This window comes from Ursus americanus, chromosome 15 (assembly GCF_024610735.1).
Source record: "Ursus americanus isolate L20-20 chromosome 15, mUrsAme1.1.p, whole genome shotgun sequence".
Classification (NCBI taxonomy): domain Eukaryota; kingdom Metazoa; phylum Chordata; class Mammalia; order Carnivora; family Ursidae; genus Ursus; species Ursus americanus.
The window spans coordinates 64,470,134-64,486,362 of NC_142141.1; the positions used below are offsets into that span (position 1 = coordinate 64,470,134).

General features: G+C 63.1%; 1 protein-coding gene across 1 annotated transcript in view; it reads left to right on the forward strand.

Annotated features, from left to right (window-relative positions):
* TPPP (tubulin polymerization promoting protein) overlaps positions 1–16,229 on the forward strand; it is a 26,173-nt gene continuing 9,944 nt past the window's right edge. The window contains exons 1-2 of the mRNA XM_045808024.2: positions 1–91; positions 12,487–12,807. Of these exons, the coding sequence (XP_045663980.1) occupies positions 12,491–12,807 (317 nt within the window). The 5' untranslated portion in view covers positions 1–91; positions 12,487–12,490. The remainder of the gene's footprint in view (positions 92–12,486; positions 12,808–16,229) is intronic.

A 16,229-nucleotide genomic window follows, 5' to 3' on the forward strand; every position in this document is an offset into this window, starting at 1 on the left:
CCCGGGCGGCGGGGGCGCGAGCGCACGCCGGGCACCCGGTCGCGCGCGGCCGAGTCGCGGAGGCGCCCGCTGCAGTCGCCGCATCTCCGAGGTAAGCGTCCGCAGGGATTGGTCCGGGGCGCCGGGCGCAGGACACCCCTGACCCCGACCCGCTGCGCCTGCCACCTGCGCTCGCCGAATCCCCTCCTGGCTGCGGCCCGGGTGCGTCCGTGCGACCCCGGCCCCGGGCTTCCCGGCGGTGGGCGCGGTGCGCTGCGCGCTCGTGCCCCCGGGGGCTGCGTCCCGGGCTTGAGTCTGGGGGCGCGGAGGGCGCCGGGGGTGGCGGCGAAGGCGCTGCAGGACAGGTGGGTTCATACATGGGCCCCGATGAGGAGCTGTGGCCTCTCTCGGTGTCAGTACTTGACGCGACAAAGACGCCCCTTGCAGCCCCTTTCCTCGCCGCTGCCGCACGCCCGGGCCTCTCCACGTCCCCCTGCGCGGACCCGGCTTGCCGGTGCCCATGCCCGGGGTGGCTGCCGCCCGCGACAGGGCGGGGAATCAGGGCTTAGAGGGCGTGAAAGGGAGCCACGGCCCTGGGGCGCGAATCTTGGGAGGCCCAGGGCCGCACAAGGGCCGGAATGAGCGTGAGGCTTTGGCAGACCCTTCGCGTCACCCCCTCGGGTCCCGAGCCCCTCTCCCGCAGTGTTTGCGTCACTGCCGTCACCCCAGGTGAGAGTGTCGGACCTACGCTATGCAAACCCAGAAGCTTCCCTCATGGCACGTGAGTGAGCGTAGCAGTCGGCAGACACCACCGATAGATTCTTCCCACACACCTCTGGGGAGCAGGGCCCCCCTTTGAAGGAAGACCTGAGAAGTCCTTTATTCTGGGCTTCCAATTAGGCAAATGTAGCCCCGAAATGAGAGGGCAAGAAAATCCATTCTCGCTACCCTGGTTGTGGGCATTTTGATAGGCGTTTTGCGTCTCGGATCATCAGACACCTTTCTGGGTAGCTGGCTATGCTGTCATCCATCTGCGTGTTTATTGGTTAGTTCACCTGCCATTTACTGGATGCTGGCAGGGTCTCTGGGGGACGCTGAAAACAGGACCCAGGTCCCTCGTGGCACTCCCCACGGCCAAGCTCTCAGGGAGGACCCACCGGGGGTGGGGTGGGGGCCTCTGCACAACCCAGGCCAGCCCCCGGTTGGTAAAAGCTGATCTGAATTCTGAGTGCACTGGGACTACAGGGGGATGGAGTGATGGGGAGAGAGAGCTTGGAACTGGCAGGAAATGGGGGTGGGCCAGGGAGCAGCAGCCGGCTTTGATGGGAGCCTTAAACTGGATTCCATGACCCCGTCGTCTCTGGTCCGCCTCTGGTACCAGCCCCTGCTCCCATCACATGGTCCAAATCACAGGGCTCCGGGAGGGGGGAGGGGAGAAGGGGGAGGGGGGCTGCTGAATTTCCTGGGAGCGTCTGCAAAAAGCTGCTGCAGGGTATGTGTGCTCTCCTGGGGAAGGCTCTACAGCGCTCCTGGTCGCCAGAGGGCTCCAGGACCCAGAAGGTCCCATGATGTAAACGCCTCTCCATGTGTACGGAAGAACCAAGTGGTGGACCTCAGAGGGAGCTGTGCTGGCTCTACTCTTAATCTTCCTGCCGTTGTTTGGCTCATCTTTCTGAACGCTCTGATGTTGGAGTAAATAACTGTGCTAACTGTATACACGGTTCTAAATTCTTATGGTGGAAAACATGCAAATCACAGGAGAATTTCATAAAGAAATTTAAATAATTCATCACTGCTTGAGATTTAAGAGAAGGCTTTTAGCAGCCAAACTGTCCTCAGGGCCGCAGAGCGCTCCCGGCAGGAGAGGCTGAGAATTAAACGCTTCCTCTGGGAGAGGCCAAGCCGCCTCGGAGCCAGGCCTATTTATAGCTGGTGATGTTGCTGGCGAGGCAGGAGGAGCTCGTCCAAGATGCCAGCCGTCGGATCTTGGGACCGTGGGGCAAGGGGCCCTGCTGCACCTTGAAGTATCAGGTCCTCCTTGGGCCCAGCCTGGGGCCACTGTCTGGACCTGAGAGCCGAGTCCACCTGAGCCCACAAACCCTGGGGCCGGCAGAACCCACCCACGCCCAGCACACCCTGGGAGGTGGGGCTCAGATGCGGTCTCCAGCTGCCCTGTTGGGGGGGACACAGCCACAGTGTCACAACCCACAGCATGGTCCGCTGCTCAGCAGCCCTCTTCAGAGGGGGGGCTCCCACTGCCTCTGCAAGTCAGTGCCCGGGAAGGGCTTTGGTTGGCCCTGCGGAGGCCTCAGGGTGAAAGCCTCCAGGAATGGCCCATGGGGAAGGGCAACTCCCCACGGAGCCTGGCTGCCGTCCCCGGGTCTCCTTGGCTGCGGGAGTCCGTCTGGCTGCAGCGCCATAGGCCCGCGAGCAGGCGCACGCTGGGGCGGCTCCCTTGTCAGTTGTAAGTTGATGTCCAAATGCAGGACCCTGTTTGCTGAAGAGTCAGAAGTCTTCCGCAGAGAGTAAGAAAGTGACAGTTCTCTCACTGTCCTCCCCGCCCTCACCCAGAGCCTGTGTGCCTCTCCTTAGCAGAGGGACCTGTGGGCCTGTCCTCCCAGGAGCACGTCCACACCGCTGACTTTTTCTGCTTTTTTAATTAGGTTTATGGCAAGGAAAGACGGGTTTTTACCTTTTCTCAAGCCTAGACGTTGAAACCAGCTGGAGCCTTTTCCACTCCTCCTCCTGCTCGTGGTGTGGCACACCCATGCATCCCCAGCATGTCCCCACGTGTCCCTGTGTGTCCCTACCTGTCCCTAGCATGTCCCCAGCGTGTTCCAGCATGTTCCAGCATGTCCCTAGCATGTCCCCAGGGTGTTCCCGCGTGTCCCAGCGTGTTCCCGTGTGTCCCAGCGTGTCCCCAGGGTGTTCCCGCATGTCCCCAGCATGTTTCCACGTGTCCCCAGAGTGTTCCCATGTGTCCTAGCGTGGCCCCAGTGTGCCTGTGTCTCCGATTTTCTTAGCATAAGTGCAGCGCCTCCCGTGGGCTCTGTGTGACTTCCCGCCCTGGGCCACGTTTCCCCACATCCCATCCTGTCACAGCCGCGAGACCGCATGTCTGCCGGGCACCCAGTAGGTGTCGGGGGAGCAGACTCAGCCTCCGCTCCGGAAGCTCTCTCTGCAGTGGGGATGCCGCACTGCAGCCAGCAGCCTCCAGAGACCCTGTGTAGGCCTCACGTGCCCCACCGTCCCGCCGGCACTTGGGAGGGCTCAGCCAGGCCGGCAGGTTGTAGGGCTCGGGGTGTGGGTGTGGCCCCTGAGCCGACGTTAACGCAGGTGTCCCTCGAATCTGACCCTGCGGCTCTGGGTCTCGAGCTGTCTGTAAAAAGCCCCTTCGTGCCCTCTGCTCAGCCCCGGATGCACACTTCGCTGAGGACTGTTCGTGTGCTCCACGGTTCTCACTGACCCTCAACCCTGCTCCAGTCGTTTAGCGCTGGACAACAGACTGCCCCCAAACCAGGGCTTTAAGACGAGGACCACGCTTGCTTTGCTTGCAGACGTGTTCCCCTGTCCCAAGGGAGAACAGGGAAGCCAGGCCTCTCCATCGCGAGGCTGTGTCCCGTCGGGCAGGCCGCTGGGGTCGTGCCCCTGGCTCAAGGCCGGGAGCTGTGGGTGGGAGATGATCTCTTGGTGCTTCTGAGAACCAGTTGTGCAGCCCCGGTGTCCCGACCCCGTGCCCCTCGGCCTTGGATGCTGCTGTGGCCTGCCTGCCCCTGTGGTCAGTGTCCGCTGGCCCCTCCCTGGCCTGCTTTTCCCAGGACCTTCCCTCCTTGGTGGCAGGGCCTGCTCTGTGGGGAGACGGCCCCTTCTGCTACGCTGCCCACTGTGCCCTGATTCTGACTCACCGTGGCTTGTCACTGCCCCCTGCCTCTTCCTGCTCGGAGACTGCAGGTGCCTGGGGCCCGTGCCAGCGCCCTGACCACCAGGTGCCTCCCCGCCGGGTCGTCGCCCGGCGCCGGTGCCTCACAGAGCCATCCCCACAGGAAGTGCCTGTCCAGGGCCCTGCCCCTTTCCCTTCCTGAGTTGTAGGGTCCTTCACAGACTCTGGAGACAAGCCGACGTTTGCTACACGTGACACCTCTCCTCTCCCTCCAGCCCCACATTTTCCCTCCCTTGGTGATGTTTTCTGATGAACAGAAGTCCTTGGTCTCAAGCTGGCGGTGTTCACGAGCTGTCTGCTTCAAGGACGGGGACCTCTGGGTCTCCCGGTGCCGAGGACATGCGATGCTCTGGCCTTGCCTGCTTCGGTCCGTGCGCGCCTGAGGCCGGTGTGGAAGCCCGTGTCCGTGGGCTTCCGTTCTTCACGCCATTTACGGAGAGCACGCTCTTCCCGTGTTCCCGCAGGGCCGCCCCCCACCCGAGCACGCTAGGCTCCGGTGCCCTGCACGGAGGCCGCCATCTTCCTTTCCAGAGCTTTCCAGCCCACGAAGCCAATGTTGCTCTGGTCTCAAGATCACAGTGTGTCCACAGCACTCCGCCTGGATACCCAGACCTGAATGTTGTTGGAATTCGCATCAGGGTTAAGTGAAAACTGCGGTTGAATTTAGGGACAGTGGACATCTTTCCTTAGCAGCCCCTGTTTATAGCGTCACTACCTCGAGCTTTTGTTTCTTCAATGACAGCTTCCGGCGTTGATGGTCTTGCGCACCCTTCATGAGATTTGTATTTCTTCACGATGTTTCAAGTGGTTCGTTTCTACATGCTTTCTACTGTCTGTCTTTTGCTGTCACGTGGAAGTGCAGTAGACCGCCGTGTGCTGACCGTGTGTCCAGAAACACCGCTAAACCCACGGGCTGGTTCTAACAACCAAAGGGCTTCCTTTGGGTCTGGTGTGGGCCGAGCCTAGAAACTGCAGATCACAAGGTTTTCCTTCTCTTACCATTTTTATGTCTTTATTTCCTTTTCTTGTCTCGTTATACTGGCATGGTGAATAGAATACTTGCTCGGACTTGAAAAGCTTTCAATATTTCATTTTAAGTGCAATGACTTTTTTAGTTTTTGCAGACGACCCTTTTTCTCAAATTAAGGGTTTTCTCTCTTTTTCTGATTTGCTAAGAATTTGTATGATGAATAGATGCTGAATCCCGTCCGATGCTTTGTGTGCGTTTCCTAAGATGCTGACGTGCTGTTTACTCCCCATCAGCGGGATGGGCTGCGTGGACGGTCCTCTGGTGACACCAGTCTTGCCTTCCCTGCACGGCCCAACCTGGTTGTAAAGGGTTGACCCTTTCTATCTAGGAGTGGATTCCGTTGGCTAATGTTTTGTTTAGGATTTTGAAGAAAAGTTTTTATATCTGTGGCCAGCTTCACGGGTCTTCAGCCGGTGGGTGCAAGCCAACTGGGGTCCCCACCCGGGTAGGGACCTGTGCCCCCAAGCCCCTGCGGCCGCAGCTGCCTCACCCCTACCGCAGGGCTGCGCAGGCTCGGCCCAGCCGCAGGAACTGCTCCGTGTGTGCCGTAAGCCGCCCCTAAATCAACAGGCTTGTGGCCGCCGCCCTCCCCTCTGCCCCAGGATGGGTCTCTTAGCGGCAGGCGTCCCTCAGCCGTTCCTGCCTGGGAGCCCGTTCTCCGGGGGCCTCCGGAATCCAGCCCGGCCTGACTCCCCGGGCTCTCTGTGCCACCGCTGGCCCCTCTCCTCCATGGCTGCTTTCTGTGAGGGACGCTCCTTCCTGTCTCGCTGGCCACGTGACCGCTCTGGGGCAGCGGTCACAAGGGGCCACAGACTGGTGGCTTCACACATAGAAATTTATCCTGCCTCCGTTCTGGGGCTGCAAGTCTGAGATCCAGCTGGGTAAGGCCATGCTCCATCCAGGGGATCCAGGAGGGTCCTTCCCTCCTCTTCCAGCTCCCGGGGTTCCAGAGGGCCCTGGGCTTGTGGCTCGGCCATCACATGGCCTCATGTCTGTGTCTCCTCTTCCACGAACACATGTTGTTGGATTCAGGGCCCCCCAGGGAGTCCAGACCTCACTTTGAGATCTGTGGCTTCATGACATCTGCAAAGACCCTTTTAGCAAACAAGGTCACGTTCACAGGCTCTGGGGGCTGGGATGTGGACACGCCTTTCTCAGGGTCACCGTTCACCCCACTACACTTGCCGTCTGCATAAGGAGCATACCTGGCAGCCAGGTCCCAGAGGCGCCGGCCGGGCAGTGTGCTGGGTGACGGAGGGAGGGCTCAGTGGCCAGAAGTTTCTACCTGTGTCCTCATCCAACCATAGGGCACTCCCGCAGGGTGGGCACCTGACCGATAGTTCAACCCAAGTGCCAAGACCGGCATGTAAAGCGTGGGTAGCGTGGCCCCTGGTGTCCTCGTGTCTGGCGTGCACTTGTGCTGAGCGTGCTGTTGTGGGAGCATCTTAGGAGAGCTTTCAGAGAAAGGTGACCCGTGGGCACTCGAGTCAATTATCGTTGGGGCCTCGGCAGGGGTCTGGGGGCCACTCTGAGGACCTCGCGGCCTGGGAACCGGTAGGTGGTGGGCCCAGCCCGCTGCTCCTGTGTCCCTGCTGTGTCCCGGGGGCCGCCCTCCCTTGCTGCTCTGCTGTCCGTGGTTCTGAGGCCCTCTCTCAGGAAGGGGGTGTGCCGTGGGGTCCCTCCAGCCGTGTCCTCCCTGGGGGCCTCTCTTGGCCCCACACCCTTCGTTTTCTTGGAGCCACACGCAGACATGCTCTGCTCCACACTCCTGGCCCCTGCGGTTCTCCGATTCTCTGTGAAACTTGCTGAGGGAAGTTTCTCTACTGAGCAGGTGCCCCCGAAACCCTGACTTCACAGTGACCAGAGGATGTCCTGCTATCATGGGGAAGGGGAGGGCAACCCAGGGGCCCTCATGGGTGGGTGGATGGGGGTTGAAGATGCCCTCACCCCACCATAGTCCCAGCCTTCCTCGGTTTCCCTCACTGGAAAGACACCTGCCCCATGAGGCCGTCTTTCAGAGAGTGCACAGCCTCTCCTGGCTGGGCCCCCATCCTGGCTGCCTGGCCCCTTGAGCTGGGCACCCCACGCCCGCCCCCGACCCCGGGTGGACAGCAGCTCCCCAGGTCCAAGGCGGGGGCCCCTACAGTGACCTCGCTGCAGGACAGTCAGGACAGACCCCTGGCCCCCGATGCTGGGCTTGCTGCTCTGAGCTCCTGTTTGATCTTTGGACCGGGAGCAGCAAGGGGTTGGCTTTACTCCTCAGGCAGCTCCTTGGGGCAGCTGTGGCCTGGGCCTCTCGGGGATGCCTGGCTTCAGGGCCCGTCTGGGCCAGGGGCCTGAGTGTGTCCTGCTCACAGCTCCGGGTGTTGCCAGCTCTTGCACTGGGACTGTGAGGGGCCGGGCCAGGGGCCCCGGGGCTGCGTTCGGTGTGCAGTGGGATTCCTGCCTGTCCCGGGTGTCTCGCGGGAGTGTCTTGTGGGAGGGCGCAGCTCAGAAAGGCCGCTTTGTCTGCCCCTGGAAAGCTCTCACCGCCTGGAACGGCCCTCAGCTGGGACGAGTGGTCATTCACATCGAGTGTCCGAGAAAGCCCCGGAGTGGGCAGCCATGTTAGGGTGCAAAGCGTGGACAGTTGCCGAAGGGCCGTGTTGTGCTCCCAGCGCACTCAGATAGAGCTGAGCACGCGGGCGTGGGGGTGGTACCGGGCGCCCCGCGGGGTCTGCCGGTTCCCGGTGGCCTTCGTTGCCCTCAGGGGCAGCCCCGAGGGTGATGCAGGTCTAGACCCTGACGCCGGGGCGGGGGTCCTGGCGGGAGGCCGGGGAGCAGGGAGGAGAGCCACGTGCAGCGTCTGGGGAGGGCCGTCCCGGGAGCCTTGGCGCCTGTGCCCACCTGCATCCTGCACGGCCTGCCAGGGAAGCCTCGGGGGGCAGGGAGGCCCACACTCCTCCCCTCTAGTTCTTTCACTTCTGTCTGCACACTGTTCGTAGCCTCTGGGTCATCACGGAGAGTCTGGCGGCTTCCAGCGAGGGGCCTCCCCATGGTGCCTTAGCTCCGCGCATCCCCAGGCGTGCTCCTGTGCCGCAAGCTCCGAGCGGGCGGCAGCTTCATCGGACCTGCCGGAATGCTTGTGTTTCCAGGGCCCTCGGGGGTGCTTGCCCAGAAATGGGATCTCAGGACCCTGGGCCTCGAGGTCCGGTCAGTGGACCCAGTGATGGTCCGGGGGCTTCAGCACCCACCAATTCCCCTGGGCCAGGCCCAGGTGTAAAGATTCGGGGGACGTGGAGGGGATGGCCCCCATGGGAGTGGACGCTGACCAGGAGCCCAGGGAGAGCCGGAGTGACTCCCAGAAGCTTCCCTCTGATGCTCCCAGCCCCAGGAGCCCTTTCCCCCTGCAGGGCCTGTGGTGTCCGTCAGAGCCCAGAGCCTGTTTCTCAGTCCAGCTTGCAGCACAGCGCGTCCCACGCAGGCTCCAGCGCACCCAGGGGGGTTGGCGCTTTGCCTTTAGCGGAACAGGTTAACCTTCCAGCTGCTGGCGGGGGGGGGGGGCTGCCAGGGAGCGCCGAGCAGCCGCAGTCATGTCTCCAGGAGCTTGGGGGGTGCAGCAACAACCCAGGCCCGCAGGCCTCTGAGTAACTGTCCCCCGTTCACATCAGGAATTCTCCAGAGAATGGCACAAGTCCCAAGGACACCCCAGCCCGGCGAGCAGAGAACGTGTTGCCTCTTTTGGTTCCTGGTGGGGTCTAGGTGCTGTGGTTGCAGGGTGTTTCCCAAGGATCCTGGTTCTTGTCACCCGCCCGCTGTCTCCGCAGCATGGGCTTGTCCTGCCAGCAGACATCCCAGGTTGCTTGGGTGTGACGGGGCAGGGTGGGCCCCCTTCAAGGACGCAGGTACTGAGTTTCCAGAGGTCTGGAGTTTCAGAGTTGGGATGGAGCCCGGGAATGTGCCCACGGCCTCGGGGGCCTCAGAGCGGGGCCAGGTGCAGGTGGGCAGGGAAGAGGGGCCAGCATTTCCCCCAGACAGTCCCTGGGAGGCTGGTCGGTACTGCTGTGCCCACCGCCAGGCCAGAGGTTCCCAGCGAGAGGGGGCCAGAGGAGGGCTCACGCAGTGCCCAGGGATGGTGATGGGAGCCCGCGGTATGTGGCAGGGTCGGGGGGTGTGGGTCTTGGGTGAGCTCTGCGTTTCCCTGTGGCCTGTCCTGGTTCCCAGACGCATGCGTCCTGCTGGCACCCACCTTGCCCCAGTCTGCTGCCATCCCTGGGCCCCCATCCCAGTGTAAGTGCAGCTTATCCACAAGGCCTGCTCACAGACACAGCTGTTTCTGCTCACAGACACACCTGACCCTGCTCATGCACACCTGCTTTTGTTCCCAGACACACCTGGCTCTGCTCACACACACCTGGCTCCGCTCACACACACCTGGCTCCGCTCACAGGCACATCTGGCTCCGCTCACACACACCTGGCTCTGATCACGCACACCTGGCCTGCTCACAGACCCACCTGGCTCCGCTCACAGACCCACCTGGCTCCGCTCACAGACCCACCTGGCTCCGCTCACACACACCTGGCTCCGCTCACACACACCTGGCTCTGATCACACACACCTGGCCTGCTCACAGACACACCTGGCTCTGCTCACACACACCTGGCTCCGCTCACACACACACCTGGCTCTGATCACACACACCTGGCCTGCTCACAGACCCACCTGGCTCTGCTCACACACACCTGGCTCCGCTCACACACACCTGGCTCTGATCACACACACCTGGCCTGCTCACAGACCCACCTGGCTCCGCTCACACATACCTGGCTCTGCTCACAGACACACCTGGCTCTGCTCACACACACCTGGCTCTGCTCACAGACCCACCTGGCTCCGCTCACACATACCTGGCTCTGCTCACAGACACACCTGGCTCTGCTCACACACACCTGGCTCTGCTCACAGACCCACCTGGCTCTCCTCACAGACACCCCAGGTCCTGTTGCAGGCACATCACTAACAGGGATTTCCAATGCTCCTGGTCAGGGCTCTGTGTGCTGATGTCCATGTGATAGCTGATGGTGGCTTGTCAAGATCTGTCCTGTGTCACCTTTTCTGTAATTTTAGTGTCAGGTGATGGTCAAGCCTTAAGGAGGTTGCCAGGGAGAGTCATTCTGAACTGGAACCCAGGTCATTTTGGAAATAGGGCCCTCAGCGTGGTGCTTCCTTGGAGCATAGATGGGTCCCGAGGGGTTTAGGGCCAGGGAGACCATGTGGTGTCAGAAACAGCCTTTCTGGGCAGCAGGCTAGTCCCTAAGGCTGGTGGACAGTGGGAGTCAGGCCGATCCAGGTCTGTGTGGGGCTGCCGGCAGGGGCTGCTCTCTGGCTGCTCCTTCCACTCTGCTCTGTAATTCCGCCTTGGCAGGGCCTCTGCAAGCCCTTCTTTGAAAATGCAAATCAGGTAACACAGTCTGTCCCCACACCTCCTGCGGGTGTTTATCAGTCCCCTGCTCCTGACCCCTCTGGCCAAGGGGGACAGCTCACACAAGACCCGCAGGGTGCCTGCCCTGGTTCCCTCCCCGTCCTGCCCTTCCTCCTGCTCTTCTCCAGGGCCCCCCTCCCCCTGCCACCCCCACCCTGCTGCCTGGGACCCCTCAGCGCAGCAGCAGAGAGGGCCCGAGGGCGCTCAGCTGGCCTGTGGTGGGCCCGACGCCGATGGCGCTAGGGGCACTTCACAGGTGCGTCCCTTGGCATCTGGCAGCCTCTACACACCATGGATCCCGGCTCTGCGCTCGCTTCCTCCTTCCTCTCCAACCCCCCAAATTCTTACACGTCCCAGGAAGGCAGGTGAGTGACGGCAAGGAGAGAGAGGCCAGGGATCCACGGGGAGTGGGGGGTTGCGGGCGTAGGGACTCCTGCTGTCTTCCCGAGCTGCTGGAAGTCCTCATGTTGAGGGAGAGGGCAGGGCATTCGGACTGCCCCGTCTGTGGCCAGCCAGAATGATCCCTGGTCACACCTGCTCACACCCACTGTATGCTGATATGGCTCTCCTGGGGTGCAGGCAGGGGAGAGTCAGGCAGGGGGTACAGGGGTGACAGGGAGGCCCGTGCCTGCAAGGAAGGCCTTCCTGCGGGTACAGGCTGCCGTCCCGGGTTCAGGAGGGCCTCTCTGGCAGCTCCATATTTCAGCAGGCCTCTGCTGGAGCCCTCAGGTTTTTAAAACTAATTTTATCATTGTTACCTCATTTTAGAACAAGCACGTGGATTTATCAAAGGATAGAAAAGAACGCACAGGATGCGAGCCCTCCCACCTCAGCCCCAAGAAGCTCCCGTTTCAGACAAAGAAATGGTGTCAGTGATAACACTGGAGACGACTGGGTGTCACCTGGCCTTTGTCCGGGGTCCCTGAGAGGGCTGGCGCTCCCTCCCCAGGCGGACGAGCATGCGTGTGGGAGCCACTCTCTTCCCACTGGCGGTGCCCTGTCCACACGGGTCCTGGTTTTCTCACTGGCGGTTGTACTCTTGCGCTATCCTGGGGGAGTGGGGACGGAGGGGGCCGCGGCCCTTGGGAACGTTCAGTCCGGTGGTTGAGCTGCCCTGGCTTTGCTGACGGTGGGAGTTTCTGTGATCGCCGTCCACACGGCCACCCCCCAGCCCCTGGTGCCGGTCCCGGCTTCCTCTGGGCAAGCTGGTGCTGAGAACTGAGGTTTGGAGCGGCGAAGGGCTGGGGAGGGGGTGTGAACTGTGGACTCGTGCACGTGCTTGCTGCCCCGGGCGCTGCTGTCTGTCCTGATTCTGCATGCTGCCCCGGGGACTTGTCCCCTCTTGCTGAGCCCCCTGAGGCAGTGGACGGCCACCCACAGCTCCTCTGGGAAGCGGCTTCTGGAGACTCAGCTGCTCACCTTTGCGGGGCTCAGGTGTCTCAGGCTGCTGTCCGGGCCACCAGCTGTGACACAGGGAGGGGGCAGCACGGCCTGTGTGGTCCACAGGGACCAACCCGGCCTGGGGGATCAGGTGCCCCATGAACACAGAGACTCGCGGACAGGTCAGGGCAGGCTCCTCTGAGCGCCTGACGAGGGGCCTCACGGGCGGCCTCCCTTGCACACGCGGTCCCCACCCTGGGCCCCCGCGCTAGGTCAGCACTGAGGTGGTGGCGACGGGTTCTGGGTCCCCCTCCCTATCACGTGGTGGGTGCCCCAGGGGCATCTGCCACGTGATTCCAGGGAGGACTCAGTGGCATGGTGGCTGGCAGGGGAGTGACAGGAGGGGACCTGAGCCCCACAGGCGGCTGGGCTGTCGTGGAGGGCTTGGACTGTTTGGGGATAGCCCTTGACCCAATCTCGGGGCAGCTGGCAGGGGCCAGTGCTGGGACTAGTGCTGGGAGGGTCAATGCCGTGCCCAGAGCCCTGCAGTTGCCCCCGGCCACAGCTTTGCCCCCTTCTGAGGGCCCCTGCCACAGCCCAGATGCCCACCCTGACACGCGTGGCCAGTCTCCTGCCCCGTGCGTGGCCCTGCAGAAGCGTAGTGACTCCTTTCTCCCCTCCTTCCTCTTCTAGCAACATGGCTGACAGCAAGGCCAAGTCTGCCAAGGCCGCCAACAAGACACCCCCCAAGTCCCCGGGGGACCCTGCAAAGGACAGGGCAGCCAAGAGGCTGTCACTGGAGACAGAAGGGGCCACCGAGGGGGCGGCTGCCGCGGCCCCAGAGCTCAGTGCCCTGGAGGAGGCCTTCCGGCGGTTTGCCGTGCACGGGGACACCAGGGCCACCGGGAAGGAGATGCATGGCAAGAACTGGTCAAAGCTGTGTAAGGACTGCCAGGTCATCGACGGGAGGAATGTGACCGTCACGGACGTGGACATCGTCTTCAGCAAAATCAAGTAAGTGCCACCAGGCCTCCTGCTCAGGACCCCCCCCCCCCCCCGCCGCGGGCTTTGTGGCGAACGGGCAGTGAGGAGGTGCTCGAGACCCCTCCCTTCTCGGGGTACGATGCCGGGGGTGCCCAGGTCGGCGGCGCTGCCCGGGGGCCGCTGGTCTGGCCGCAGAGCTCCCGTCAGCATGGGCTGCCCTGGGGGCTGAGGGTGAGGTGGGGTGCTGGCAGGAGCCTCGCGCCCTGGGGGAACGTTCACACTTGAGCGTCGGGGATGGGACGGTGGGCGTCGGTGTGTCTGCCGTGGACTCGGTGACATAGTGCGTCCACGTGCCTCCTGTGTGTGTGCACGTCCTTCGTTCTGGACACGGGCGCACATCAGGCATTGTAACACGCCCCCCCCATTTCACTGTGCCTCCTGCCCTCAAATGTCCTGACGACAGCTGAGAAAAGGAGCAGCGCCCCCAAGGCTAGCTGGCATCTGCTGCTGTCACCTCCTGTTGGAAAAGCGCTTTCCGTGTATTTCTGACGCGTGTCCACCCCGTTCAGGGTGTGGCTGTCACCTGGGCATCTGCCACGTGATGCCCCGGTGCCATCCCCGTTAATGGCTGGGCTCCTCGGTGCATTCAGCAGTGGATGGCTTCCTCCCTCTGTGTCCCCAGAATCCAGTGTGTCTCCTTCCCAGGGAGGTGCCCTGCCTTCCCGGGCTGACCCGAAGCCACGGGGGCCGCCGTCACCATCAGGCACTGTGGAGCCACACGTCGGCTCTCCCCCAGAGCCAGGAGGTTGTGTGGGGTGCAGGAGCCCCACGGGCAGCCCCAGAAAGTCAGAATACAGTAGTGCAGAGCACTCGCCAGGCAAAGGGGACTTGGCCTTTCTGGTCCCAGGGGCAGAGGTGGAACGAGTCAGAATTTACAGTCCAAGCAGAGTCCCCAGGGACGCCATCGCTGTGGGATTGGGGGTTCTAGTGAGCCCTCCATTCCCGAGGTCCAGGGTCAGAGGGGAAGGGAAAGGGCTGGGGTGCAAGTGGGGGAGGTGAAGGCGGGGTGCAGGTAGGGGAGGAGGTGAAGGCGGGGTGCAGGTGGGGGAGGAGGTGAAGGCGGGGTGCAAGTGGGGGAGGAGGAGGTGAAGGCAGGGTGCAGGTGGGGGGGAGGAGGTGAAGGCGGGGTGCAGGTGGGGGAGGAGGTGAAGGCAGGGTGCAGGTGGGGGAGGAGGTGGTGAAGGCGGGGTGCAGGTGGGGGGAGGAGGTGAAGGCGGGGTGCAGGTGGGGAGGAGGAGGTGAAGGCGGGGTGCAGGTGGGAGGAGGAGGTGAAGGCGGGGTGCAGGTGGGGAGGAGGAAGTGAAGGCGGGGTGCAGGTGGGGGAGGAGGAAGTGAAGGCGGGGTGCAGGTGGGGGAGGAGGTGAAGGCGGGTGCTGTCAGGGGCAGAAGCTCTGTGGTTCGTATGGGGCCCAAGGTAGAGGCTTCATCACCAGGACCAGGCTAAGGCCCTGGGAGCCCAGGGGAAGGTGTTGGGCCAACAGTGCAGGCCTGGCTGGCCCTGCCTCTCCATCTGCTCACATCTGCCGTGTCCAGGGGGCAGGGCCCATGCACAGGTCAGGTGAGCACTCCCGACCTCTGGGGCCCCTCGTCAGCTCCGTGGTCTGTGCAGAAGGGAAGTGGTCCCTGAATCTGGATGGCTCTCCACCAGACAGACCGCTCCTCTGACTAGGCGTTCACGTGGTGTCGTCTGGGCCCAAGTGTCCAGTCAGTGTCTCACCCTGTGCCCCCCCACCAATCCCACCTGTGGAGGCTGAGGACGCAGCCTATGGAGGAGTGAGTGTGAACAAACCAGCCCCCACCTCTGTCCCCAGCTGGGCACTCGGGTCCCACCCTCCTCCATGCGTCCCGGGCTTCAGTTTCCATGTGGAACGTCACCTCTGGGCTGACCCCTGCCCGTCCCAGCCCTGCTCACGGACCTGCTGGGCCTTGACTTAAGCTGTCCGCCCTTCTCACAGAGGCCCAGCCCACCTGGACCCCACGCACCGGGGACGTGGGTTCCTGACCTCTCGTGCCATGCCTCTGGAGCCCCCACTAGTCCCTCCTCAGCGACAAGCTGCCCCCTGGAGATGAAGGGCTGTGCACTGCTCAGCTGAGTCAGCCTGACCCCCAGGGTCACCCCACAGAGCAGGGGCCACTGGACATGGCAGCTGAGGGGCCAGACCCTGGGAGTCGCTGGTGGGTGTGGCCTCGCGGTCAATGACATTCCCAGGAGGGGCAGCAACCTTTCCTTTCCCATGTCTCTGAGTGGGGGAGCTTCGGGACCTTTGGGGACCAGGGAGCCATGCAGAGCCTGCCTCCCCCCCCCCCCACGCCGGGGCGCCGGTCTGGCAGCCTGCAGGGACCAGCTCTCTGTGGCCCCAGGATTGTGACCACGGGTCTGATATCCAGTTGTGGAGATGCTCTTCGCACAGGGACCCGGCTCCGGCCCCCGTCCTCGGTGGAGAGGCCATCAGAGGCTCACCGGGCCATCCGGCCCACCGTCCTCGCTAAGAAACGCAGGCCAGCTCTGGGGTGCGGCCCCCCACGGCCGGTCCGGGCAGCCCGTGCAGGCTGCTTGCCGTGGTCAGCCAGCTCGGGCATGTGCTGCTGCTGCCGGCCGAGCCCGAGGCCCGATCGGAGCCTGTGGCCGTGTCGGGAGGCGTCTCTGGCACAGAACTCACTCAGCGGAGCACGTGCTCCTGCACACCAACCAGGAGAGGCAAGGAGAGCAGCCATATTTACCGCGTGCGTCAGTGGGTGGAGCAGACGGGCTCATGCTTCGGGGGACGGGGGGGGGCGGTGGAGGCAGCAGGAGCTCCGATGAGGCCCCACGGGGCCTCCCCATTCTCTTTCCCGGGTGTGTGCTCTAGGCCTTGAGCACCGGCCGTGGGAAATCCTGTGCACCCAGGAGACACGGACAGATCCAAGAGCAGAGGAACCTCAGAGCGGTGTCCATTGGGGAAGGTTCCAGAAGGGCTGGGAAGGAGGCAGGAAGTGGCATGCGCAGGGGCGGGTCACCCCACCAGGAAGCACCACAGGCTCCCACACCCTTGGCGCTGGCCTACACATCCAGCTGCTGGGGACAGGTGATGGTAGCTCTTCCTCGGTCACCGTTCGCTCCTTCCCCAGGCCGCTGCATGCAGGCATTTGCACACGCATGCACACATGCACTCAGAGCCCACACACGTGTGCACAGATGCACGCGCACGCACTCACAGGGAGAACTCAGGCTCTCCACACCCTTGGTGGCGGGGAGGTGGCTCATTTTGAGGACGGGTGCCCTGGACAGGCCCCAAGACCCTGTGTGCAGGAGGCATGGGCAGCCTACCACCCAGGCAGAGGGACAGGGGCCCTTCTGCCCGCCTGCGGGCGCTGGCGTCACTCGCGTGAGCACCAGGAAGAGAGCCCCATCT